The following is a 25749-nucleotide window of genomic DNA, read 5'->3' as shown; positions in this document are numbered from 1 at the left end:
GAAACACGATTTATTATTAACTCAACGATTCGCACACTTTGCAGCGAACACGGATAGCTCGTCTAATGCAATAAATTTGCGTAAAATCAAACACAAGATAGTATTAGCACAATATACACATACAACCAGTAGGGAAACTTCATACAAACACGTTCGAAATGGCTCACGCACACAATCAAGCGTGTTTACGAAAATGTTATTGTATCTGTCAATTGTGCTTACCCATACCACACCCCGGTCACTCCATACAAAATGATCGTTTTGACAGTCACTGTAGAGACTGCAAATGTGTGTGTTAACGCTTTATGGTTGGCACATTTGTGACTAGCGTAAAAAAAAATTCGCGTTTTTCTGATGAAATACATCCGTAAACAGCACAATATCTAACCATTTTCTACGAAAAACGATAATCACAAATCCAAAATAATAAAATTACTTTAAGTCAATTTGATTAATGTTGTCAATCTTCGTTGCGTATCGTCCTTGCAGAAAAATATGGCCCATTTCATGTCTGATCGCGCGGGGGTGAGGTAAGTTTAATTTTGGCGGGAGGCGGAGAGTGTCCGTTCTGTAGCGTTTAGCTACTATTATGTATTCTGTGCCCATACGATTCTCATAAACACGCTTGTGTGCGTGAGCCACTTCGAACATGTTGTATGAAGTTTACCTACTGGTTGTATCTGTATAATGTGGTATCAGATACCTATGATTTGCATGCTATACCAACTGGTTTCTATTTCAATTTCATTTAATCATCTCAGTTAAACATGGCCAAAATGTAATAACAACTCAATGAAGGTTTTTTCAATAAAAACAAACTGGATGCTGTAGATTATTATAGTGTGATATGTCGCAGTTATCTATTTGATTGAATGACTAGTGCGTTAATTGAATGACGACATTTAATTGAACGAATAAAGGATATATAACTCTGAACTTTACACATATATGAGTTGTCTCGTGTGAAATCAGTCGTGATGTGGATGCAAGTGTGGATGTCAATTCGAATGCTGGCCGTTATGGCGCTGGCCAACTTTGGGTATGTTTTTAAAACTTGTTAGTTTAGTTTATAAGGATTAGTATATAAGTTCATACGTTGTGATTTGGTTTTATGGGCCCCCTTCACAATGGGCAGCGTTGACCCAACAAAATATGGTTGAAGTTTAGACCCTGAAAAGGATCATCTCAAATATCTTTACAGGCAGGAGAAGCTGCGGGCAACAACTAGTAAACTATATAGCAAGAAAAAATTACAACAAAATTCAGGTTACGAGCTTTATTTCAGGTTAACATTGAAAAATAATTGTGTTGTGAATTTTCACGCTTCGCTAGCGAAATTCCCCTGTATGTGCGACTTTTTAAGTGTAATAAATATAATATAAAAAATTATTGGTTGACACGGTTTTCGTAATAGTTAATCAATTATTTTCAATCATCATGTAATTTAATATTTAAAAATCCTACAGCCTAGTTACTTACTAATATTATAAACGCGAAAGTTGGTGAGGATAGATGGATGTTTGTTATTCTTTCACGTAAAAACTACTAAACTGATTACAATGAAATTTGGTATGTAGCTGAAGACCCAGAATAAGAAAAGGGGTTTCACTTTCAACCCTGAGCTATTATAGCTATGCAGCTAGCTATCATTTATGCCTAAAGTTGACTTTTGTTAGGGAGTGAACCTTCTGTACGTAGTACTATTATATATTCTGTGATACGGCTACAGGAACGGGAACTATGCGGGTTTTTCTTTGATCGGACGAAGCTGAGGACGGAATTCTAGTCACTACATAGTATAAAACAAAGTCGCTTTCTCTGTCCCTATGTCTCTTTGCATGCTTAAATCTTTAAAACTACGCAACGGATTTTGATGCGGTTTTTTTTAATAGATAGAGTGATTCAAGAGGAAGGTTTTAGTATATATATAATTTATTAGGTTTTAGACAAAGCGGGCGAAGCCGCGGGCGATAAGCTAGTAAATTATAATCATCATTTCAGTCATGCCATGCCATACGATACGATTATCGTCGGTCTCGGCTCCGCCGGGGTGACGGCTGCGTCTACACTCGCGCGGGCCGGCAAGCGAGTGCTGGGCCTTGAGGCAATGGACAGAATAGGGGGTAGAGTGAAGACTGTGCCGTTTGGCGATGGACTAGTAGAGGAGGGGGCTGAATGGTGAGTGTTGCCAGCTTTGAAATAAAAAAGAAATAGGGGGTATTTTGATCGGATAGACGTTTTAAAGTTACATTTTAATTTTTTTTATTATTGTTAGACGACAATTGTACTAATAAGTACTATTGATATATTATAATTAGTATTAAATACATTTCAGAAGTAAACTGGAAGTACGCTCAAATAATACACTATCATATTCCATATGAGTATTAAGAAGTGACTCCTCCCCTCGAAAATTAGAAACACAAATAAAATCGACTATCTTATGCGTAATTAATGCATAATGAATATGGTTCAATTAGGCCTACCAATCACTAGCCTATAAAATAATAGAACATCAATTATTTTCCAGGATAGAGGGTACAGAAAACAATCGCATATACCAATTGGCCATACACAATAAAATACCATTACTAGACCAGCAATTGGAGTTCGATGTGTACAGATCAGATGGGAGTTTGGGCAATAATACGTTGATTTCCGAACTAGTAACGTTCTGTTATGAGCAAGCTGTCAAAGGGTCGGAGAAACCATTGTCTGTTGGTGAATTAATTACTGGCAAGTTAGTATTTTTTGAAGTAGTTATGATGTAGATATGAAAATAGGTATAAAAATTTATAAAATATGTATACGAAAAATTTTGCTCTATGATACATCGTATTATTTTTAATTGGCAACACTAAGTAGAAAAAATTGTGTGGGAAGTTATAAAATATATTACTATATATTTATGTACTTAATTCATAGTCGAATTTCATAGATGACGATCTTGTCTAATTAAAAAAATTATAAATGTAGAAAAATAATATGATGTGGGAACTTTGGTAAGCCGAGTTGGCGCCAAAGCAGTCATGTAACAAAATCTAATTTTTTTTATAATATATCTTTCAGATTAAAGGAACACATTAAAATCAAATATCCCGAATTGAAAAACAATGAAACATTTTTAAAGGAGTTTTTAATATTTATGAACCTCATTGTTAATAATCACCAAGGTTCCAATGATTGGACTGAGGTCAGTGCAAAGTCGGCTTATAAAGACTACCCTGGACCACAACACATCAGCTGGCATAGATATGGGTATAAAACCTTTTTTGAACTAGCTTTGGTGAGTAAACAAACACATACATATTTGAAAAAAATATTTAATCACTAGCTGCGCCCCGCGGTTTCACCCGCGTGGCTCCGCTCCTGTTGGTCTATAGGCTATATATGTATAATATATAGCCTACTGCCTATAGCGATAAATGGGCTATTTTTTTCAAATCGGACCAGTAGTTCAAACACACTCTTCAGCTTTATAATATTACTAGCGGTCCGCCCCGGCTTCGCCCGTGGTACATATTTACGTTTTCTCTACGTAAAAACTATCCTCGTACTTCAAGGAATATAATGAAAAAAGAATTATCGAAATCGGTTCAGCCGTTCTCGACTTATGCGCTTACCAACACATTTTGCGATTCATTTTTATATTCATTTTTATATAACTTCTCCTCAAACATGTTCAAAGTGTCCTGATACATTTCTGATTTTAGGCGATCTTTTCTTTCCTTTTCGATAAAAATTAGGTGTATATCTCAGCCCGTTAACACATTAAGGCCCGACAAAGCACAATATATTTTATTACCCAATACATCGTGGATTTTGCTCATATTTATAAATCTCGCCGTATTCCCTCGAAATAATTCATAACATTGTCAATACAAGATATTAACTTGAATATCCCATGAAAACTGTTTTGAACACGAGATGAACATACTACTAAGTGCTTACCTGTGCCAAAATCCATTTAGATACACAATTGGCTTAACAATCTATGTGGCACAGTGTGTGTGATATATTATTTTGATATCTGCTTCCTTGTGCCTTCAAGTTATTAAGTGATAACACTTTTTGCTACCTGTCAGAGATTTCAATGTTATGCCGAGAGTTATGTACTTTATGGATGCATGCATGTCACGATTTTTATTCCACTCCGTATTTGTTGTTCAGCAATTTTTCAGCACGACTTTGATATAAGACTTTGCATAGCCTATGATACGTGATAGGTTGGCATTTGGTTATTTTGTTGCGGATTTTCATCAATAACTCAATGTCGTTGATCTTTGTAGCATACTCTTTAGTAGCGTTCATTGTTGTGTAGTTTGTAGTGCTGCTCAGTTTGATTTTACTATGCTTGTGACATTTATATTTCTTACTACAAAATATGCATGCTTCAGCTGTATCCGACTTTGTATCTGAGTCCCCATCTTCTGCAGCTAATTTGATGCTGAGAAAGATATGAAAATAATCAATATCAATTTATTTACTACAACATAGCTTATTTATTATGAGGTGAAAAATTTTGATGCATTCGATGCATCCTAATAAAACAAAGCCACAAATTAGGGTTTGATGTTTTGCTAACAAATTATTGTTGTAAGAAATAAAAAAAGGGTATTTCTTTAGAAATTTGCGAAATTGACTTGAAAATAAATACGAAAATAAATAATAAAAAAATTAACTACGGAAGACTCACTCTACAAAGGTTGGTGAAGGTATTTGTTGGGAAGAGCAATGTGATTGCACTTGCGTTGTGCTTGTTCCTGCCTCTGATTCTGGTATATTTCCAGGTGCATTTTCATTCCCTATGAAGGCGTTGGCATCTTTGTAAATATCTTTATATTTCTTGCCGATGGCATTAAAACTACGGTAGCACGTGCTGTGGTACCCGATTGATGTGTCCGTAATTTCCGTAGGCAAAGTTTTGTCCTTATCTTTTAACTCATTCGTCACACGAACTGCCAAGGAGTATTTGCACTTCTGCAAGGTCTCTTCTTTAAATTTAATGATCGGTGCATCACTCTGCAGGCAAACGAAACAAATTATTCCCACTGCACTGTCTTCATCCATTTTGGGCTTCTTTTCGAACTTCGAACCAAAGTTTTAATTGTTTAAACTTTTGGTAAATTATAGTCGAGCCAATTTATGTAAGGTAATAACTTTAAATAGGTTAGGTATAGGATAGGTAATGGTCAAAGAGCTGAAAAACCACAGATTACTATATATTAGTCAGAGATGAAAAACTGGAAAACACAGAGCATGCTGGAAAACTGAACAGTGAACGGAGTGACAAATGACAATTGACATCTCGACTCAGTGCTGCCAGAACTAATTCTAGAAAATCAGTAGAATATATGCCAAAAATCGGTAGAAATTGGTAGAATCTCTAAAATCGATTGATCGACCACCTTAATTTAGTAGGTTTTATAAATTAAAAATACACAAAATCACCGATAATCTATCCAAATTATATAAACTCAAAGGTGGCTGAAAGGTGACTCAAATAATACTTCTTACGCGAGCGAAGCCGCGTGCAAAAGCTAGTACAGATATAATTTTGATCACAGTGACTTTTTCTGGCTTGCCTCCGCGTACCTTCTCTGCCACTATTATGTATGTTCATTGTGCATCGCACACTACCTATAACGGTTGACTTATTTCTAATAGGTACTACATAGATGATAGAACTCCAAATTAATAATTATTGCAATAATTCAGAACACATACAACAACGGACCAGGGTTGCCAAACCTAGACATTAAACTAAATTCGCCCGTAAAAAGGATTATATGGCCACGTAATAGCACAGGCAATGTTTTATAGTCCTTTTCACCTATGATGATTCCTGTGACACTTCATAGTGTTCCGAATTACGAATTTTATGTTTAAAAAGTCAAAATAATTTTAGTGCATAATATTTTTATTTTATGGCGGCATTATTACCAAAAATATAAAAATGAAACATCTTAAGCTTATAAATCAAAAACAGTATTGTTTAGTTTAATATAATGAAAAATAAAATAAAATAACACAAAAATATAATACCTACGCAATTCGTGTACATGAAATGGATCGTTGAAAAATCATAGAGTTGGAAAATCATATAATCGGCGCCCATCTTGTGATCGTTTGTCAATCGAGTCAATCGTCTGTACGAGTGCGTCAGTCTTGTATACAAGTTGCATTTTTATATTGATACTTTACGTGGTATTCTGTTATTGTTACTAATTGTTATTGTTGACTTTTTGTTGCTGTTGTTTGCTCAGTTTCCTTAGTTAATTGTTGGCGAAATGCCGAAAAAACTCATTTTGGTACTTTATTCAAATCGATTTCATTTCCATATAGAATATTATCGATTATCGGAAACAATTGATACGATTTCAGTAACCGACATCTCTACACGTGTCAAAAATCGATGTGTCACAGAAATCATCTTAGGTGGAAAGGACTATAATAGAGTGTGAAGGGGGGCAGAGTTACACCGCACGACATGTTATCGTCACCGTGTCGTTGGGTGTTTTAAAGGAACGGTGAGTATTATTCATTCATTCGTTTATAGGGTTATTTATTAGTATTAATTTTAATAGTTCATGTAAAGGTAAATGCTAGTTCGTAGATTTTAACCACATCGTAACGGTTTATTTTACTAGATAATGTTTAAACGTGGTTTAAACTTAATGTTGACTCATATCGAATCACATATCGAATCATTGATATAAATTTGGTGATTCCAGACATGAAAAATTGTTTGAACCCGCGTTGCCAATAGAGAAAAAGACAGTCATAGATAAAATGTCTATGGGCGTCATGGATAAAATCGTTTTGAGATTAGACAAACCATGGAGTGACAAGAAATTACTGTTCTTCAGCTTCCTATGGAGGTTAGAGGACATAGCAAAAGTGTCTAAGCAAGATTATTGGATAACTAGAATTATCGGAGCTAGCAACCCCATGGGTTCAGATAATACGTTAACTCTATGGACTAGTGGGGATGAGAGCAAAATGGTCAGTATGTAATGTAAGTTTTTATTGGCAATCTGAATACATAATATATAACATATAAACAGTTAAAGCAAACGGCTCTAGACAAAGATAGAATATATATTTAAACCATAGCCGAAAAGAGTTAGCAAAGTTCAACGTGACTGACCAAACGCAACCAAGCTAAATTATATGACTTCAAACGGAACGTTTTTTTATGCGTATAGCCGCTTCTACCACAGTATATATGTAATATGTATTCTGATTTGGCATTAAACGACTAGCGTACTCAGCACATAGAATACATATTATACTTACTATGCTCACGATCAGGCTCATAAATTATTAAGCAAAATTCTGTCTGCATTTCTTTCTAGTCACAGTTTCTAGTATACAATTGATTTTGAACATTCCTGCTACGAAATAAGGTCTTAATTTGAATGAATGTTGTACACAAATCCACTGATACATTTTCTACGACGCGACCTTCTAATGGCAAATATGAGTCTAGTTGTTACTTGTTTATGGTAATGCTAGCGGTCCGCCCCGGCTTCGCCCGTGGTACATATTTCGCAATAAAAGGTAGCCTATGTTCTTTCTCAGGGTCTAAAGATTATCTGTGCCAAATTTCATAAAAATCGGTCCAGTAGTTTATGCGTGAATACCATACCGTACCATAATTACAAATCTTTCCTCTTTATAATATTAGTATAGAAGTATAGATGTCGTACGAAAATGCGTTTTTTCTATGTAGGTACTTACATATTTTGATTTATTACATATATACATTGGGTTTTTGACAAAATTATCTTACTAAAATTAACTCCTTCTTGAAGTTTTTCCACATTGAATATTTATGAAAAAGCAGTTCTTTAAACAAGAAACTAAATATTGTAAGTATGGATGTATGGATATTTGTTACTCTTTCACGTAAAAACTACTGAACCGATTACAATGAAATTTAGCACACATATAGAGGGTAACTTGGATAATGGATTAACACATAGGATAGGTTTTATCCCGGAAATCCCACGGGAACAGGAACTATGCGGGTTTTCCTATGAAAACGCGGGCGAAGCCGCGGGCGGAAATCTAGTTTACAATAAAATAATTTTGCGACTATAAACTGAAATGTAACCTATCCTATCTTTCAAGTTAGATCAAACTGCACCCGGGGTGCAAATCAAATTTAAAATCGGTTCAAAAGTTTTGGATTCCATCGCGGACAAACAAAGTGACAAGTACTTTTATATATAAAGAATATTATACAAATTTAACTTAAAATAATTTCCCATACAGGAAACATTACCAGATGAGGTCGTGAAAAGAAAATGTATGGAGTTACTTCGAAAATTTATGGGCAAGAAGTATAATATACCAGAACCAACGGGAATGCTCAGGTAAGTAAATCATCATCATCATCCCTTTATGCATATTCTTTTTTTTTCTAACGGGCCCTCTTCACGATGGACCGTGTTGGCCCAACAAATGATCGTCAATTTTTACCACCATTATTAATTAGGCTCGTACACTATCGTGATTACCTCTATGAAAAGTGTCTATTACAAGTAAAAAATATCGACCTTTGACAATATTTACTAATGCCGCCTGTCCATCTGCAAGAAAACTTCCGCAAGAAAAGTCCGACAGTCTGTCTGGCAGTAGCTTGCAAGTCTAATTCCGCGGTTTCACCTGCAAGTAGACTTGCAAGTTGCTGTCAGACAGACTGTCGGATATTTTCGCGGAAATTTTCTTGCAGATGGAAACGCGGCCTAATATTATAAACTTGCACCACCTTGCACGTGCGGACCAAAAGCAAAGCGTATTTCTATAATTCTAGCTTAAATTTATGAAAACACTAGATTTCCGCCCGCGGCTTCGCCCGCGTTTGCAAAGGAAAACCCGCATAGTTCCCGTTCCCGTGGGATTTCCGGGATAAAAACTATCCTATGTGTTAATCCAAGTTACCCTCTATATGTGTGCTAAATTTCATTGTAATCGGTTCAGTAGTTTTTACGTGAAAGAGTAACAAACATCCATACATCCATACATCCATACATCCATACAAACTTTCGCCTTTATAATATATATATATTAGATATATTAGATATATTAGAATATTAGAATATAGATAGAAAAACTTATTGGAACGAAGTTCCTTATCGCGCGTTGCGAAAGGGGGCTGGACGGAATTAAGTGCGACCACAGTGCGACACTTTTTCTATCATTTAAAGCCGTGCGGCGTTCGCGTGTTTATCTGTCTGTCTCTCTCTCACTCTCGCATAGAAATCTAGAGTTATTTTAGAAACTTCGTTCCATCGGTATCTCATAAGACCATAACACTTCTCAAGCTTTTTTTATTTCTGTTGTCGATACCAGGTCAAATGAGAATATTATTTTTTCTGTTTGTCACTCGTTTGTATCTCGTATTTATTTCATAATTTTATGCACCATTAAAAAATGTACTAATTACTACAACATAAAATATTGATACAGTACAAAATGACATACTTGAACTACTTATTATTGTACAGGTCAAAATGGTATAGTAATCCGTACACACGGGGTAGCTATACCTTCGATAATTTAAACACTCCAAGCTATCCTCACGCACGAGAGACCTTAGGAGCCCCATTGCTGGACTCATCCGGAACACCAAGAGTTTTGTTCGCGGGAGAAGCGACAGACCCTATACATTTTTCTACGGTAGCTGGAGCGAGTGACACTGGGTATAGGGAAGCAATGAGATTATTACCGAGTAGTAAAATGTGAATAAATGTTTTGTATGAAAATGTTTTTTATTTGTCCATCATCAGCCCATGTAATGAAAATGAAAATGAAATTTCGACTTGTCTTGTTCGGTCCAAAATGCAATATATTTAATGAAGATTTCCTCAATAACAACACGCTGGATGCTGTAGATTATTAGATAATTTTATGTCCTATACATAATATGTTTTGTCTCGTGTGAAATCAGTCGTGATGTGGATGTCAATTCGAATGCTGGTTGTTCTTGGGCTGGCCAACTTTGGGTATGTTTTTAAAACGTTATTATTTTACTACATATTAACTTTGGGAATGTTTTTATGTAACCGACTCATTGAGACGCGATTTTAACATATAAAGCGATAGATTTAATTCAAAGTATCGGTGACAATACAATAATTTGTTGATTTTTTAACTAATATTAATTATTAAAAAAAAAATCTTTTATATTCAATATTATTAAGAAAAACTTGTCGGGAATTAATTTATAGTAATATAATAGTATAAGTGCTAGTATTTTAAGTGTATTTTAAAAATACAGGTTATCACAAAACAGATTAACTTAAATAATACATAATAAACAGTCAATAAAACTGATAAAATATCACCTTTGACACGCATAGCAAATGATAAGTTAGGAATAGACTCAAACGGGTTCATTAAAGTACATAAACAAATATGTACTTATATGTTTTCTATTCTTTCAGAATGAATTTATAAAGCATTTGAATGCCATAAAATTCAACGAGTGTGTATACTTTAGTTAAAATTTATAGAGGTAAGAATAACAATCTTACATGAATTATTTATTTATAAATTGCTCTATATTTATTCCCGTAAAAATATTAAAAAATAACCAGAACATTGCCATCGAACTTACCTAATCCAGGTTTGTGTCTTTTGATAATTACCTACATAATATCACGTTTTTTCATCCTAACTAATATACTTAATAAATGCGAAAGTACCTAACTCCTGTCCATTTGTCAGCTTGTTTCTATTTCAGGCCTCAAAAATTAGACCGATTTGGATGAAATTTGTTACAGAGATAGTTGCTTTACTGTTCGGTCTGTGTACTGTGGTAATTACTTACAATATCATCGATTCTATCATAAACAAACAATAGCATTATCTTGTTATTGTGACCTTCAATAGATAACATTATATATTTTCCAGGAAAACGTTCCGTCACAGTATTACCATTATAATGGTAATACTGTGGTTCCGTACTGTCAGGATATACCTACGTGTTTTAGATTTATGCTTCTTGGGATATACACATACAAACAGTTGCGAAAGTCCAATCCTCATAGTACGTTTTATTGCAATTTTTTGCTCAGTTCGTACTCGCGCGATGACATAATGTACATACATCATACATTTACCATAATAAAAAAAATCATTGAAATAACTTTGTATAATATATAAATTTTATTTAAACTTTATTATTAATTTCTTTATGATGGTCAAAGTATGGTCACTACAGATCACTGCAGATAATAACACATGTTTAAAGAAAAAAAAATGAGTAACAAAAAAGTAACAACCCTATTGGCTATTGCTTCGTGAGTGCTTTATTATTAATTTATGGGGCTCAGATTGTCTTACTGTTCGTAGTATGTATACTGTGGCGCTGTTTTTCAAATGTGTTTTGTTTTCTAATGACAACACAAATATTCGTAACATTAGGGCTTTAGCTTTAGTTTATTTTATTAAATTATTTGAACTATGTAAAACTGTGGTTTAAAATCATTAATCATTCGTGAAAAAAATAATCTTAGGGCGTATTCAGAAAGAAAGCTTGAAACTTATAAGCGCTTATAAGCGCTTATCGGCGCATGTCAGCGCTTATCGGCGCATGTCAGCGCTGGTAACCCGCGCAGGAAAATATATGAACATGACAAGCGCCGATAAGCGCTTATAAGTTTCAAGCTTTCTTTCTGAATAAGTACGCCCTTACACTTCCAAATGAGGAATTCTTTATTTATTGACATAAATAAACCAAGTAAGTAATTAATGAAACCGGAATATGTATAAACAAATTTTTATTATAACAAGTACAAAACTTATTAATTTAAATTAATCTTACCTTGAATGGCAAATGTCACCTTTTCTATAATTTTCGTTATGGCAATGATCAAAGACATCTGTCATGTGTCATATGTGTTCTGTGGACTCTGTGGTCAGGCTTATCAGCTGAGAATGACGTAACACGACTGAGGTTATATTTCGGATGCGTTAATCAAAACAAATCAATTTAGAAGTGATTTTGTATGAAACAAGTTATATTCACAGTAAAAAAGTTCTAATACATTTATAGGAACGCATCTGACGGGAAATCAGATTAGATAAAGGTAATTTTCTTTGATAGATAATTCTCATATTAACATTTTGAGAGATTGTTGATAAGAACTGATAATTGATCAAAAAAGTTAATTATCTTTGTTTCACTATGTAAAAAATAGACTATAATCAAATTAATTGATAAAAAACTAAGACTTTAAGACGAAAATTAGACTGTAATCAAATTAATACGCTAATTGGACAAACTACGAAATGAGACTATATTAGCGTTAGCGACTATTTAGTGTGACTATATTAAGCCTTGCAGACTTGCGTCATATTAATTATATGCATTGGGCGTAAACCATGTTCACTGTAAATTTCTGAAGAGAAATGATTAGACTATTTAATTTCTTATTTGCTGGTAAATAGAATAGAGTGCGGCAACGACGCATATTATGGCACCTCTATTCTTATGTAGTAAGTGTGTGCCCATGCTTCTTCATCTGCATAGCGTGATGATATATAGCCTATAACCTTCCTTGATAAATGGGCTATCTAACACCAAAATAATTTTTCAAATCGGACCAGTAGTTTCCGAGATTAGTGCGTTCAAACAAACAAACAAACTCATCAGCTTTATAATATTAGTACCTATATGTAGATGGGTTAAGTAAATCTATAAATAAAACATACACCTCCAAAATACGATGATTTGAACGTATTTTTCTATTTATTTATGTAAATTACAATAAAATCTGGTACCTAGTATCTACTATGTTCGCAGGGTCATTTAGTTACATAATTCGTCAAATATAATCAATAAAACTGGATTCCTAATTAACAATTCATAGAAAATATTTAACTCATTAATAAATAGCTTCCTAATTATACCCTTTTGTTGATTATAAACCATTTTGTGTTAAGCTTTGTAAATAAACAGTTATGAGTTTAGTTAAGAATAGTCTATTAAAGTTATTCCCTGTTAAAAGTTTTAAGAATGTGTGTAGTTATACTGTGTTTAAAATGTACGTTCTGTTGGTAATAGGGTATTTATAATGTACATATTTTTAGTAATAATAATTCGGTTAAATGTAGACGTACATAGTTTAAACATGTTAATGTGTGTAATCAATACTTGTATTTTAAAAGTTTTGTATGTTTTAGAGAACTTTAGACTTAAGATGAGTTGTTTGTATGAAGATTGAAGACGAAGATATATATATATTAGGCGTTTATAGGCGTGACGTAATAAATTACGCGGAATTGTACTTCAGTATAAGGGTGCTCCACCAAGGTGGGTTTTCCACCAATAACGTAGCGAGGAATTTTTTTTGTAAATACCAATCATTACTTCATTTAGTTTGAGGTTTGAAGCTATACTGTTGGTTATTTAAAAACACATTCCTCACACATTATTAATTAAAAGCACCCTTGAGCCTGCCTGCTGCGGCAACCTGACTAACTTATTCCTACCAGTTTATTTCTGTTTTATAGGCTATGAAGTGGTGATTTTCTTATACGTTACATGTTCTTAAATCTATTTTCCAGTCAAGCCATGCCAGAATCATACGATACGATTGTCGTCGGTCTCGGCGCTGCCGGGGTGACGGCTGCGTCTACACTCGCGCGGGCCGGCAAGCGAGTGTTGGGCCTCGAGGCTATGGACAGAATAGGGGGTAGAGTGAAGACTGTACCCTTTGGAGATGGGTTTATAGAGGAGGGGGCTGAATGGTGAGTGTAAAAGTAGCATAATGGCTGTCTTTATAGTTTACTAGCTGCGCCCCGCGGTTTCACCCGCGAGGCTCAGCTCCTGTTGGAGTTAGCGTGATGATATATAGCCTATAGCCTTCCTCGATGAATGGGCTATCTAACACCGAAATAATTTTTCAAATTGGATCAGCAGTTCCTGCGATTAGCGTGTTCAAACAAACAAAATCAGCTTAATAATATAAAAATAAATAAGTAATATAGATTATATAAATTATTTTCCAGGATTCACGGCACAGAGAACAGCAGAGTATACCAAATGGCCATAGACAACAACATACCATTACTAGACCAAGATTTGGAATTCGAAGTGTACAGGTCAGATGGGAGTCAAGGCAATAATACGTTGATTTCCGAACTAGTCGCGTTCTGTCATGATCAAGCTGTCACTGCGACGGATAAACCGTTGTCTTTGGGCGAATTTATTACTGGCAAGTGAGTGTTTTAACGTCATATTAGCTTCACCTGTATGATTGTATGTAACCGATTCCTATAGACTCGATTTTGACCCACTTTAAACTGACTGACACTTTAAACAGACACTTTAAACAGACTGATATAATTATTTCATGAATTTATTTTATGAGCATGTTTTTTTTAAATAAATATTTATTAGTACTAGTAGAAGCTGTTGTAACTTGTAACCGATTACACGTCAAAACACAAAAATGTCTACGCTTTCCCAATAACATTATTTTTAAGCATTTTTTTTTAACTTCTAGATTCATGGAACACATTAAAATCAAATATCCCGAATTGGAAAACAATCAGACGTTTATAAAGGAGTTTTTAAACTTTATGAACCTGATTGTTAATAATTATGAAGGGTCAAACGACTGGACCGATGTTAGTGCAAAGTCGGCTTTCAAAGAGTTAGGTGGACATCAGCATATGAGTTGGCATAGATATGGGTATAAGACCTTTTTTGAGATTCTTTTGGTGAGTAAACAACACACACAAGTTGTCTCTAAAACACGCATTTTTTTAACACTCATTTATCTTATTGAAGTAAAACTTCTTTAGGCGCGACTAGGGAGTAACTCAGATTTTTTTTCTGACGGAAGTAACGCTTACTGAAGTCTGTGTAGTTTCCGCCATTTAAAAATAATAATTCTGATTGGTTGTAAGTATATGTCATATACTACACGCTTCTTGACTTATACGCCAGCTAGTGGCAAATATCATAATCAATTAGGATTATTTATTTTCAAATTCAACAGTTTTAAAAACATTATTTTAAATTGCAAAATTTTTTGAAAATCTCTAAATATACTTGTTTATTTATTACTTTTAAAATAAGTAAATTAAAAATAAAAATAAACATGTTGCGGATTATAATCAATCTATTTTAAATATTGCTGAAGACAAAGTAGTATCCATAGCAACAGATATGTATATAGGTTGTCATTCAGTTGAACAAGAAGCATATGTACGCCAACAATTTCATAAAATGTCAGTTATTGATACAGGAGGATCGCCTTATGAAATAATATTAGTTCTTAACAAATTTTACATTATTACAACCAATATTGATGTAAGTATCTGATGGCTTAGCCAACGGTTGTGTTGGAAAGTTAGTGTATATTGAACGTGATGACAGTGATAACATCATACGCTTATGGCTTGAGTTTCCTGGTAAGATAGGAGAGAAAATTAGGAAAAAAGCTGCCCATCATATTCAAACTCTAAACATTAGTAGAACAGCAGTCCCAATTTTACGAAGATCGTCATCTGTACCAATGAATAGAAATAAGACAATATTTGCAAAGAGAAATCACTTTCCATTAGTATCTGCTTGTGCGCTTACAATACATAAGTCTCAAGGTGGTACTTTTGATCAAATCGTTTATGAATACAATAAAAGTCACAGTCAGCAGCTGTTATATGTAGCATTATCACGAGTAACTGATATAAATGGATTGTTCATTGACTCAAACACCGATGACAACAAAGGACAATGTCCGGAATGGCCCTATGCAACAAAATGGATTGGAATACACGATAATTAACTGTCTATTTTATTATATTAGTTGCAAATACATTTGTAACACGGACTAGCTGTATGCCAAAATGAACAATAAAAAGTATTTTACGCGATTAATAACATTAATGGCCGCCATCTTCACCAAACGTCATGTCGTGTCGATAAAGAATAGGGATGGACGATTGATTGTAATCGTCCGACTGAATTTTTAATTTCCATAAAGTATAATTTAAATCGATTTTAAATCGATTCAAATCGTAAGCCAATGTATCGACTTACAAAAAATCGTGGTCTAAAAGATCGATTTATAAAAATCTATTTTATTTTTCAAGTTTACATTTATAATGTAAATATTATCCATTTTATGAAAAACAAGAAAGATAATTAATAAATGATCTCTTAACAGTAAAATCAGTTTTTTTTTTTAAACGATCTATTGGACCTGAAAAATCGATTCTTCGATTAATCGATCTTTGATCGTCATCCCTAGTCACTTGTCACTGTCAGTGCTGTCAGTCTACTGATGATTACAATAGCGTCGCTTGCTGTTTGTAATTATTTGTATCGGTGTGTTTTGGTGACTTTTGGGACTATATTGCATATTACCTACGACTTGGCTATTTTGCCAATTTAGATGATGAACAATAAACATGAAATTAAAATAAGTATGTGTTTTATTTCATAATCCAACATAATAAGTTAATGAAGGACTAGGTTTAACAACAACTTACTAGGTACAAAATTGGTAAGGCTGGTTAACAAGTCACACGTTTGCGCTGTTCAAGCATGCGCCGCTTCTATTTACTATTTTTTCTCATTCCTAAACGAATTCTTAGAATACAGGTACCTGTTAATAGATTCTATGCATTTAAACGTTTAACTTACATTATACACTTAGGCTTTAGAAAAAAAACTGCATAGGTACCTACCCAATTATCTAGGGAGGTGCTTAAAATAGCTAAATATATTATGATATATTGCTTTTCAGTTTCTTAAAAATCACTAAGCTATGAAAAACTAATATCTAATATTCGTTGTTATGGTTCCATTATAACCTCAAAATCTGATTCTTTTTTTGGAATATATCTATTCTGCAGCTAGTCCGCTATAAAAATAAGATCATTTAGGAGTTTACTAATGATCGACAACACAAAATATAATTTTCGGATGTTCTTGGTTCCAGGGCGAACAATGTATGGGCGCAGAGCAATCTCCTTTTATCATGGAAGAAAGCGTCCAGGGGGAATAGTTGATTTACAGTGTGAATTGTAAAGACTTTCAAATTCTCGCCTAATAACACAACAGGAAGAATTATATAACCTTGTAAATGAGAGTAACATTACACTATTTTCCTTCAACTGCCAAAGTTTACGTGCTCATGTTTCTGATCTGAATGATAAAGTATTAAAAAGGTCCACATTGCTGTTATTTTCCGAAACTTGGATGAAAAATGACGAACAAATTCTTATTGAAAATTTTTATTGCGTTACCCAATAAAACGACCCAACTCAACTGCTGGTGGAGTAGCTGTATATCATTCATCTACAGATACACTGAACAATGTAACACCAATTCAAAATATTTCACCAACTATATTATCACAAATTTCAGATGAGGTTTCACAAATTGGTGACATCGCCTTGGTTCGATGTGTTAATACGAATGACCAACCTGTGATTATCGTTGTTATTTATATTTCTACAAAATATACTAGCCTGACAAATATCATAAAATTTATTCATCAGCAATTACTTCGGGCTCTTTCAATTTATGCGTTTCGTATCGGACCGCTGCCGCACGTTTTCCGTGCCGCTAGTTATAACCCGCTGCCGTGCCGTTGCAGTACGGTAGCAGTCCGTTACCAAACGCTTAAATTGAAAGCGTATCTAACTGCCGTGCGTTTGTATGCTAGTGCTGTTTTAAATTTATAGTTTGGTTTTTAAGTTGGCAACTCTGTTAGTCAATTTCAATTTCAACTGCCCGTCCGTATAATTACCACGACTGACTTATACATTATAACCTCAAAACGCGCGTATTTCTATACTTGAGTACCCGTAGAAATGTAAGATGATTGAATTAGATTAGACCAAAAAATTAATTTTTAGAGCATGAATATTCTCTGTCAAATGACAAATCATACCGATATATCGATATTTTGTAATAAAAATATCAATATCGATATTGATATATTTTCAAAAAACATCGATACGATATAATATATCGATACTTTATTGCATTTCCGACATCCCTATGGGACTTGCGACGTTGCCGTCCTGCTGTCGAGCGTTCGCGGTACGGACGCCGCACTGTTGCCGCACCGTGCATTTTGTATGAAAACAAACGACCGGCCGTGCGCCGTACGACAAACGCACCGCTTCGGCACTGTAGCGGTCCGATACGAAACGCATAAATTGAAAGAGCCCTTCACTTCACAATTGAAGGTTCTCGACTTTTAAATAGTAATTATCATGAATTACCGATGATTCTAACTGGAGATTTTAATGTTAATTTTCGCTCTCAGGAATCTCAGCCGTTAATTGATTTTTTAGAAGAAAAATTTGATTTATCTATGAATACTTCTCGACTTCATTCAACAACGCGTTGCGGTACAACGATAGATGCTGTATTTTCAAGAAAAGTAGCAAATTTAGAGAGTAAAATTTATGTTTCACATTATAGTTACCACAAACCTATAATTTCGTACGTAAGAAATTATGATGACATTCTGACCTGTTTCGAATGAATAATATTAATATAACATTTAAATAATCTTTGTAAAGCACATGAATAATAAATATAATTAAATTATAATATAATATTTATTTATTTAAGTTAATATTTAATCATTTCAGTGATATATGTCGTCAACGCCAAAGAAGTTTTACTTCAATCGCGCGTAAAGGTTACACGCACACACTTTTTTTATTACTGAAGCGCCACGATATCATATCACATAAGTCGAACATGTTAAATAGTCAATAGACTAATTCAATATATGGGCTATAAAACACAGTAAGATTATTTACATTTGAATCAGTTTTTGAAGTGAAACTTCTTTATCGGGGTTGGACAAAAATTTCGTGTAACATTTTTGCGTTACGCCGTACGCGTGACATTTTTGCGTTACGCCGTACGCGTGACATTTTTGCGTTACGACGTACGCGTGACATTTTTGCGTTACGCCATACTCGTGACATTTTTAAGGTCATAAAGAAATTTCACTTCTTACGTGTGTACTAGTACATGCATACATTTTTTTTCCTCAGATTCAAACATACCCTTTTATGTTGTTCGTAAAGGGGCTTTTATACTATTAAATTCTATTAATAAAATATTTCAGAACACTTACAACAACGGCCCAGGCTTGCCAAACCTAGATATTAAGCTAAATTCGCCGGTATCAAGGATTATATGGCCACGTAATAGTACAGGCAATGTTATAGTAGAGTGTGAAGGAGGACAGAGTTACACCGCACGACATGTTATCGTCACCGTGTCGTTGGGTGTTTTAAAGGAACGGTGAGTTTTATTCAATTATTATTCACTTAATATGTCATTTTTAAGGTTATGGGTAGTAGATCTTATGCATTCATTCATTTTATCATTCGTTCATTAAGGAGTGTAGCAAGTAAAAAGTGAAGGGTTAGGGTAGATACATTTTATTGGCATTTTTTTTTGTAATAGTATGTAGAAGATAGTAGATGTTTTGTAGTGCAGTATATTTAGAGAATCAGCTTCGATAATTATGTACCTTTACTTGTCAGGTGTGTTAGATATGCATTAAAATAACAATAAAAATGAAAATATGTTAACAAAAATAACGAATGAGAGTTATGCGCGCTTCAAGGAAGGTATTAAAAAGTTATAAAATAACAGCGCGTTTTAAATTCTACGTTTAAATATGACCATTTATTTTAATCATATCAAAACTATAAAGAATCAACAGTTCAGTTTCCTTCATAAAACAAAGATCTAAAATTAAAAATATAAACTTTAAAATCGGAATCAATTCAAAAAGCAAAACATTACAGACATCAAACACTTTCACACCGGAGTTGCCATAAGAAAAAATATCCGCCATAGACAAAATAACAATGATTTACGCGGATAAAATAGTTGTAAAATTCAAGAACCATTGAAAATAAATACTTCATGTTGTTGGTGTGTTCACATTGAAAACAGATGAAAAATTACTAAAAAGGTTACATGATATAGAACCTTCTCTTTTCTTTCTTAAATGGCAATTCCCGATCCCAGTGAGGACGGATGTATAGCGTCTAATTTGACATTGACGCTTTAGATAGTCGGGAATGATGTTATATCGGTCAGTTGAAATGAACTTTATTACTTTGGAATAGGGTTGGAAATTAAATAATCGGGATATGAGATTTGGAATATCGAAGGGATGTGTTTAAATATAAAGTCTAGTAGAGTGAATAGTTACCTAATGTTTAAGTTAGTATTTGGAACGGGTTTATTATATTTGGTGAAGGTTGACTTAAATGATTGCATGGATCTTAAACGGTTATGGATTATAAATAATTGAATTTGTTCTTTCTTGTATTATTTCGAACGCATTAATTCAAAGGATTTAAATCAGTATGAAATTGAAATTATCATTGAAGGATTTCTAAATATACATAATATGGCTTATAATTAATGACAGATGCTACCAAAAAATTTGAACTTCAAAACACTTTAAAATAAACTGAAAAAAAAAACACCCGTACATTCAAAATTTGCCATGATAATTGAATGAATGAATGAATGATTATTTGCGCTAGCCGAAACCTGTGCAGAAGAAAAATAACGAATTATAGCTCAATTTAACTGAGTAATATTTTAATAATGGACGTGTATATCCAAGCGCAGTAATCCCCTCCACATTTCACCACAGCAAGTTGTTATCACCAGATATATCTAAAGACCACGACCTAGAGATTTCATTCACATATTCTTTCACATTTGGCTGCATAAAACTGATATTTCAAATTTCGAACGATTAACTGAAATGTCAATTCGATTTAAACGTCATTTTTTGGTACAGACATTCGACACTATTCTCACCAGAGTTGCCAGAAGACAAAATAACGGCCATAGACAAAATGACAATAGGATTGGTAGATAAAATAGTTTTACAATTTGCGGAGCGTTGGTGGGAGAACAAATACTTCGGTTTATTATGGAATGAGGATGATATTAAAAGTTTGGGAGATGACGAGAAATGGTTGAGGAGATTCATAGATATAGGACCTTGTATGGCGTCGAATCGGACTATAAGCTTTTGGACGACGGGTGATGACGCTCGGACGGTCAGTATTGAACCTTAATGCATGGGGATAGGGGTGAATATCATAATGAAATACATGACATATAATGTAATATATGTATGTGCATGTGATGTGTGAAGGAGTCACAAGGGTTCACTAATCATTGGCATAGCTAATGGTAAAATGACGGATTTGTATTTAAAAAAATCATGTTCAATAAAAGCATGGGTGCTTAATTATCATTGGAATTATAAAAAATATATTAAGTAAACAGTACCATTATGAAGATCGAATTTATATATTACTAGCGGCCCGCCCCGGCTTCGCCCGTGGTACATATGAAAAATAGATGTTGGCCGATTCTCAGACTTACCCGATATGCACAGAAAATTTCATGAGAATCGGTCCACCCGTTTCGGAGGAGTATGCAGACTAACATTGTGACACGAGAATTTTATATATAAGATGAGGAATTAAGGCATGCTTCAATGGAGCGAAGGTACTAAACAATGCCATAAAAATGAAAACATGTTGGAAGATAGATGATTTTTATAATTAAATTATTCTGGAATCGTCATAAATTTGATCAAAATAGCGCTGAAAAAATGGAAGTGCTGAATGTGATATTTTAAGTGAAAGTTCTAGAATTATTACTATAATGTAATGTGAAAAATCATTATAAAGAATCGGATATTCACAAACACGCTAAATATAAATCAAACAATGCTCCATAAAGTTAAGTGATATATACATGCACAAAAATACATGAATATATAATTAAAAGATACAAGAAAATAAACTAAATTCCAAATTTACCACAAATAATTAAAAATACTGTTATTTACAAAACAACGGATGCAATTTTATAAGAAAATTCAAAACTATCATGTACACATCGATAAACCGAATGGTTAATTTTCACATTTTTTGAATATCATTTACGAAAATATAATTCTATTTACAAATTGTTATCAAAATTCAAATTGAAAACAATGTGAACATTTTCTTCTTCAATATCAAACCTATAAGTAACAGATTTTCAAAATTGTTTTAAAACGAATCATTCATTCAAATTCGGTGTTTCCAGACATGAAAAATTATTCGAACCCGCGTTGCCAATAGAGAAAAGAACAGTCATAGACAAAATGTCTATGGGCGTCATGGATAAAGTCGTTTTGACATTTGACAAAGCATGGTGGGACAGGAAATTGTTGTTCTTCAGCTTCCTATGGAGGTTGGAAGATATAGAAAAAGTGTCTAAGCAAGATTATTGGATAACTAGAATTCTTGGAGCTAGCAACCCTATGGGTTCAGATAATACATTAACTCTATGGACGAGTGGTGATGTGGGCAAAATGGTCAGTATAGAATGTAAGTGAATGCCGATGAATATGACGTCATTCTTTAAGAATAAACAGCTAGACTCACACCAAGAAGCTTATATCTAATCTGTTTTTTATCCCTTTCACTCCTAACTAACTACCTAGGTGTGAAAGGGATAAAAAAAACATACAGGCGTCTTTCAAGGTCATATTTTCTTGTTACAAGTTAATGTTCATACTGAAATCTCCAGTGTATTAGATATAAGCTTCTTGACTCACACACGCTAAAAAATTGTCTATGAGTGTTTTCTAATGAGCGATACAATAGATTTTGAACATTACAGCAACGAAATAAGGTGTTAATTTGAATGAATGATTTATACGATGCCGCTTTTTGACGATCTTTTAATAGAAGATTGTGAGTCTAGTTGTTTATGGTATGTCAATGCGTTTTATCTAATATTTATGTATTGTTTTGCATGATATATATTATCTAGATAGTAACTAACATTAACTGTAGCTCTATTAAGTTTTTTTACTTTAAATATTTACGCAAACCAACCGTGATTTTTAGAGGGGCATGTTGTATTTTTGTATGATTTGCTTGCATGTTTTTTGAATTGAGTAAATAATGCATGTTAACTACGTTAAACTATAGTGACAGTTTACAATTTATTGAATTAAAGGCTTTTTCTTTTTTCTTTTATTACTTACAAATTACAATAGATAAGATTTTAATTGTAAATAAGTTATTCCACATTTTATGCAAAAAAGTTATTTTTATAAGAACGCAAAAATCTCAGTCTCAGATGTAGGGACCCTGTAAATTAAATAATAAAATCGTGTAATCACTAAGTTGTAACTGAAAAACGACTGAACGAATTTTAATAATATTTGGTTGGACGTGTTTATGCTCGTGTTAAGTTAATTAATCATTGTTATTTTTTTTTTTTCAAAACTTACAATTAAAAAAAAAACAATTCGTAACTACATACTCGAAAAATACAAATGTTAAATTAAGAATAATTTCCCATACAGGTAGAAACATTACCAGATGAGGTCGTGATACGAAAATGTATGGAGTTACTTCGGAAATTTATGGGCAAGAAGTATAGTAATATACCAGAACCAACGGGAATGCTAAGGTTAGTAAGAATCGTCGTCAATTATTGTAAGAATCATCAACATTGTTCACAACAAAAAAAAGCAAGTTGGAACGAAGTTCCTTCGCGCGTTGTGGGCTAGACGGAAAAAATTCTTGCGAAAAGTTGTCACGACACTTTTGGCTAGAGTTGTAAGCCGTGCGGCGTGCGCGTGGTTCTCTGCCTGTCTCTCTCTAACTTAACACTTCGTTCCATCCGGGTGTCCCTTGACACACTCAAGTTTGTTTTTATGGTTTTTTTTTACGTCTAACCCTGTCCCGCGAATCGTTAGCAATACTTATTTATATTATATTTATTAGCTAAATGCGAAAGTTGTTTTTATTTACGTTGTGACTTGGTATGATACAAAACTATCTGGATTCTGGATATTAACATGATTCGTGTTTGAATCACGCCAAATTTTATAAATTCCGATAGATGGCGCTATTACTATTAATTTCGACTAACGTTAGTTTTATTCTTATCCCTGTGCAACGACAACCAAGTACTGGTATTTATTTAATAATTTATTGTGCTAATTAACAACGTAATTGTTACATAAATTATTGTATACGAACATAACTATTTTACTTCACAACTGGGGCCGTATTATGACCTCTTAAATCGCAATAGCCAGGGCTGGTTGTTGCGATCATAATATGAATTTGCCAGTCAGTTCAATTCACGGCGTAAACTGTCTGAAAATAAGGTCATAATATGGCCCCAGATACACTTACATATATGTTTGTAAACCTTATTGTTTGATTCATTCTGATAATAAACTGAAAAAAAAATACCTAGAGATCGATCAAAATTATACACAATCATTGATTTTTTATTACAGGTCAAAATGGTATAGTAACCCGTATACACGGGGCAGTTATACCTTCGACAATTTAAACACACCAAACTATCCTCACGCAAGAGAGGCCCTAGGGGCCCCATTGCTGGACTCATCCGGAACACCAAGAGTTTTGTTCGCGGGAGAAGCGACAAACCCTATACACTTTTCTACGGTAGCTGGAGCAAGTGATACTGGGTATAGGGAAGCAATGAGATTATTACCGAGTAGTAAAATGTAAATAAATGTTTTGTATGAACAAGTGATTTTTATTTTTTCCCCATACATACATAAATAAAATAAATACATAAACTGACGTAGATGGACAACTAACTAGCGGTCAAAGCCGTTCCGCGTTTAGACAAAGATAGAATATACATTTAAGCCATTAGCCGAAAAGAGATAGCACCGTGACCGACTAAACGAAAACGAGCTAAATAATTAGCTGACTTCAAACGGAACGTGTTTTTAAGCGTACGCCGCTTCTACCTCAGTTTATATCAGTATTTTAAGTATAAAACATTACAAAGTGTGTGTATTATACAGTATAGTATTACACAATTAAAATAGCGAAATCTTCTCACACAAGAGAGGCCCTATAGCTGAACTCATCTGCAACACTAACACTAATTCGCAATAACAAACATGTTAACAGTAAAAGTAACGGTTAGTGAAAATATAAGTTGCACCATTTGATGAGATGTAATAAAATGTACTTATGTTGTGAAATAGATGATAGATACATATTATATTGTGTAGAGAATGTAAAATGAACGTGAGTTTATAAGTGAGCAAATTTAATGAATAAATTGAAATTACTGGATATCACACAAACTATAAAACTATAACCTCCTTTGAGCTTAGTATACCAATAGTGGGACACCCTGTATATGCATATATCATGCGAAAAAATCTGTGGTCAATTATTTTATATTTCTTATACAATTACCGAACTTCAGCGATAACGGCTATTCATATGAATCAATAATAGATATTACATAATACCTATTGCCCATTACTTCAATTATTTTGCTTCATTTATAAAACTTAATACTAAATATTCCTCGAGGTGCCTTGGTGAAAACGGAATGAAAAACAGAACTGACATATTTTGTGTTCAAGCTCGCTACAATGTTATCACCACCACATTTAAAAGCAGATATAACTTGCGTTGCACTGGTTGTGTTGTTGTTGTTGCGCTATAATACTGACAAGTTTCATCAAAATCCGTTCAGTAGTTTTGTCATGGTTGAGTAACACAGATGTAGGTAACATCTAGAATTAGTCTTTTATTTGAGTTTATATTTGTGAATATCCTGCCTTACAACATCATATTACCTATATTTAAAAAAAATGAGCGTGTGTGCCGAGCACCCGTGTCAGAAGTGAA

General features: G+C 33.6%; 3 protein-coding genes and 1 long non-coding RNA gene across 6 annotated transcripts; 2 read left to right on the top strand and 2 right to left on the bottom strand.

Annotated features, from left to right (window-relative positions):
• Nucleotides 1–2003: 2003 nt before the first annotated feature.
• On the top strand, nucleotides 2004–9773 carry LOC149475056 (spermine oxidase-like). Its single transcript, XM_089713893.1, has 8 exons — nucleotides 2004–2178; nucleotides 2531–2740; nucleotides 3070–3286; nucleotides 5719–5820; nucleotides 6454–6530; nucleotides 6735–7005; nucleotides 8281–8381; nucleotides 9516–9773. Exons 1-8 carry the CDS (start codon nucleotides 2009–2011, stop codon nucleotides 9751–9753), a joined length of 1386 nt encoding a protein of 461 aa, XP_089570019.1. The 5' UTR covers nucleotides 2004–2008; the 3' UTR covers nucleotides 9754–9773.
• Nucleotides 3669–5293, bottom strand: LOC149475057 (uncharacterized). Its single transcript, XM_089713927.1, has 3 exons — nucleotides 5245–5293; nucleotides 4697–5209; nucleotides 3669–4447 (listed from the first exon to the last, which is right to left on the bottom strand). The coding sequence occupies exons 2-3, from the start codon at nucleotides 5068–5070 to the stop codon at nucleotides 4144–4146; spliced, it is 678 nt and encodes a 225-aa protein (XP_089570053.1). The 5' UTR covers nucleotides 5071–5209; nucleotides 5245–5293; the 3' UTR covers nucleotides 3669–4143.
• A 166-nt stretch (nucleotides 9774–9939) lies between the features above and the next one.
• Nucleotides 9940–24621, top strand: LOC149475054 (spermine oxidase-like). Of its 3 annotated transcripts, none has more exons than XM_089713887.1 (8): nucleotides 9940–10013; nucleotides 13582–13764; nucleotides 14026–14235; nucleotides 14523–14739; nucleotides 19125–19303; nucleotides 22142–22412; nucleotides 23415–23521; nucleotides 24363–24621. In XM_089713887.1, exons 1-8 carry the CDS (start codon nucleotides 9964–9966, stop codon nucleotides 24598–24600), a joined length of 1455 nt encoding a protein of 484 aa, XP_089570013.1. In that variant the 5' UTR covers nucleotides 9940–9963; the 3' UTR covers nucleotides 24601–24621. The 3 variants fall into 3 exon arrangements, with proteins under 3 accessions (XP_089570013.1, XP_089570014.1, XP_089570015.1); XM_089713888.1 differs by lacking the exon at nucleotides 22142–22412 and adding an exon at nucleotides 20832–21096; XM_089713889.1 differs by lacking the exon at nucleotides 9940–10013 and adding an exon at nucleotides 11949–12101.
• Nucleotides 16217–16997, bottom strand: LOC149475055 (uncharacterized). Its single transcript, XR_016318142.1, has 2 exons — nucleotides 16659–16997; nucleotides 16217–16401 (listed from the first exon to the last, which is right to left on the bottom strand). It is a non-coding gene; the product is annotated as an uncharacterized LOC149475055 (long non-coding RNA).
• Nucleotides 24622–25749: the final 1128 nt, after the last annotated feature.

Source organism: Colias philodice, chromosome 31, assembly GCF_061535455.1.
Source record: "Colias philodice isolate Cphi_HAF_F1 chromosome 31, ilColPhil1 Martin Lab GWU primary, whole genome shotgun sequence".
In the NCBI taxonomy this organism is placed as follows: domain Eukaryota; kingdom Metazoa; phylum Arthropoda; class Insecta; order Lepidoptera; family Pieridae; genus Colias; species Colias philodice.
The sequence above is the reverse complement of the archived record's forward strand: the minus strand, read 5'-3'. Positions and strand labels throughout refer to the sequence as shown.

What these genes read in the sequence shown, in the direction of transcription:
- LOC149475056 (XM_089713893.1), top strand. Translation starts at nt 2,009, where the DNA reads ATGCCATACGATACGATTATCGTCGGTCTCGGCTCCGCCGGGGTGACG. An exon ending in GGTGAATTAATTACTGGCAA is followed by an intron (nt 2,741 to 3,069) that starts GTTAGTATTTTT and finishes TATATCTTTCAG; the next exon opens with ATTAAAGGAACACATTAAAA. An exon ending in GTGGGGATGAGAGCAAAATG is followed by an intron (nt 7,006 to 8,280) that starts GTCAGTATGTAA and finishes TTTCCCATACAG; the next exon opens with GAAACATTACCAGATGAGGT.
- LOC149475057 (XM_089713927.1), bottom strand. Translation starts at nt 5,070, where the DNA reads ATGGATGAAGACAGTGCAGTGGGAATAATTTGTTTCGTTTGCCTGCAG. An exon ending in CCTTCACCAACCTTTGTAGA is followed by an intron (nt 4,448 to 4,696) that starts GTGAGTCTTCCG and finishes TATCTTTCTCAG; the next exon opens with CATCAAATTAGCTGCAGAAG.
- LOC149475054 (XM_089713887.1), top strand. Translation starts at nt 9,964, where the DNA reads ATGTGGATGTCAATTCGAATGCTGGTTGTTCTTGGGCTGGCCAACTTT. An exon ending in ATAGAGGAGGGGGCTGAATG is followed by an intron (nt 13,765 to 14,025) that starts GTGAGTGTAAAA and finishes ATTATTTTCCAG; the next exon opens with GATTCACGGCACAGAGAACA. An exon ending in GTGGTGATGTGGGCAAAATG is followed by an intron (nt 22,413 to 23,414) that starts GTCAGTATAGAA and finishes TTTCCCATACAG; the next exon opens with GTAGAAACATTACCAGATGA.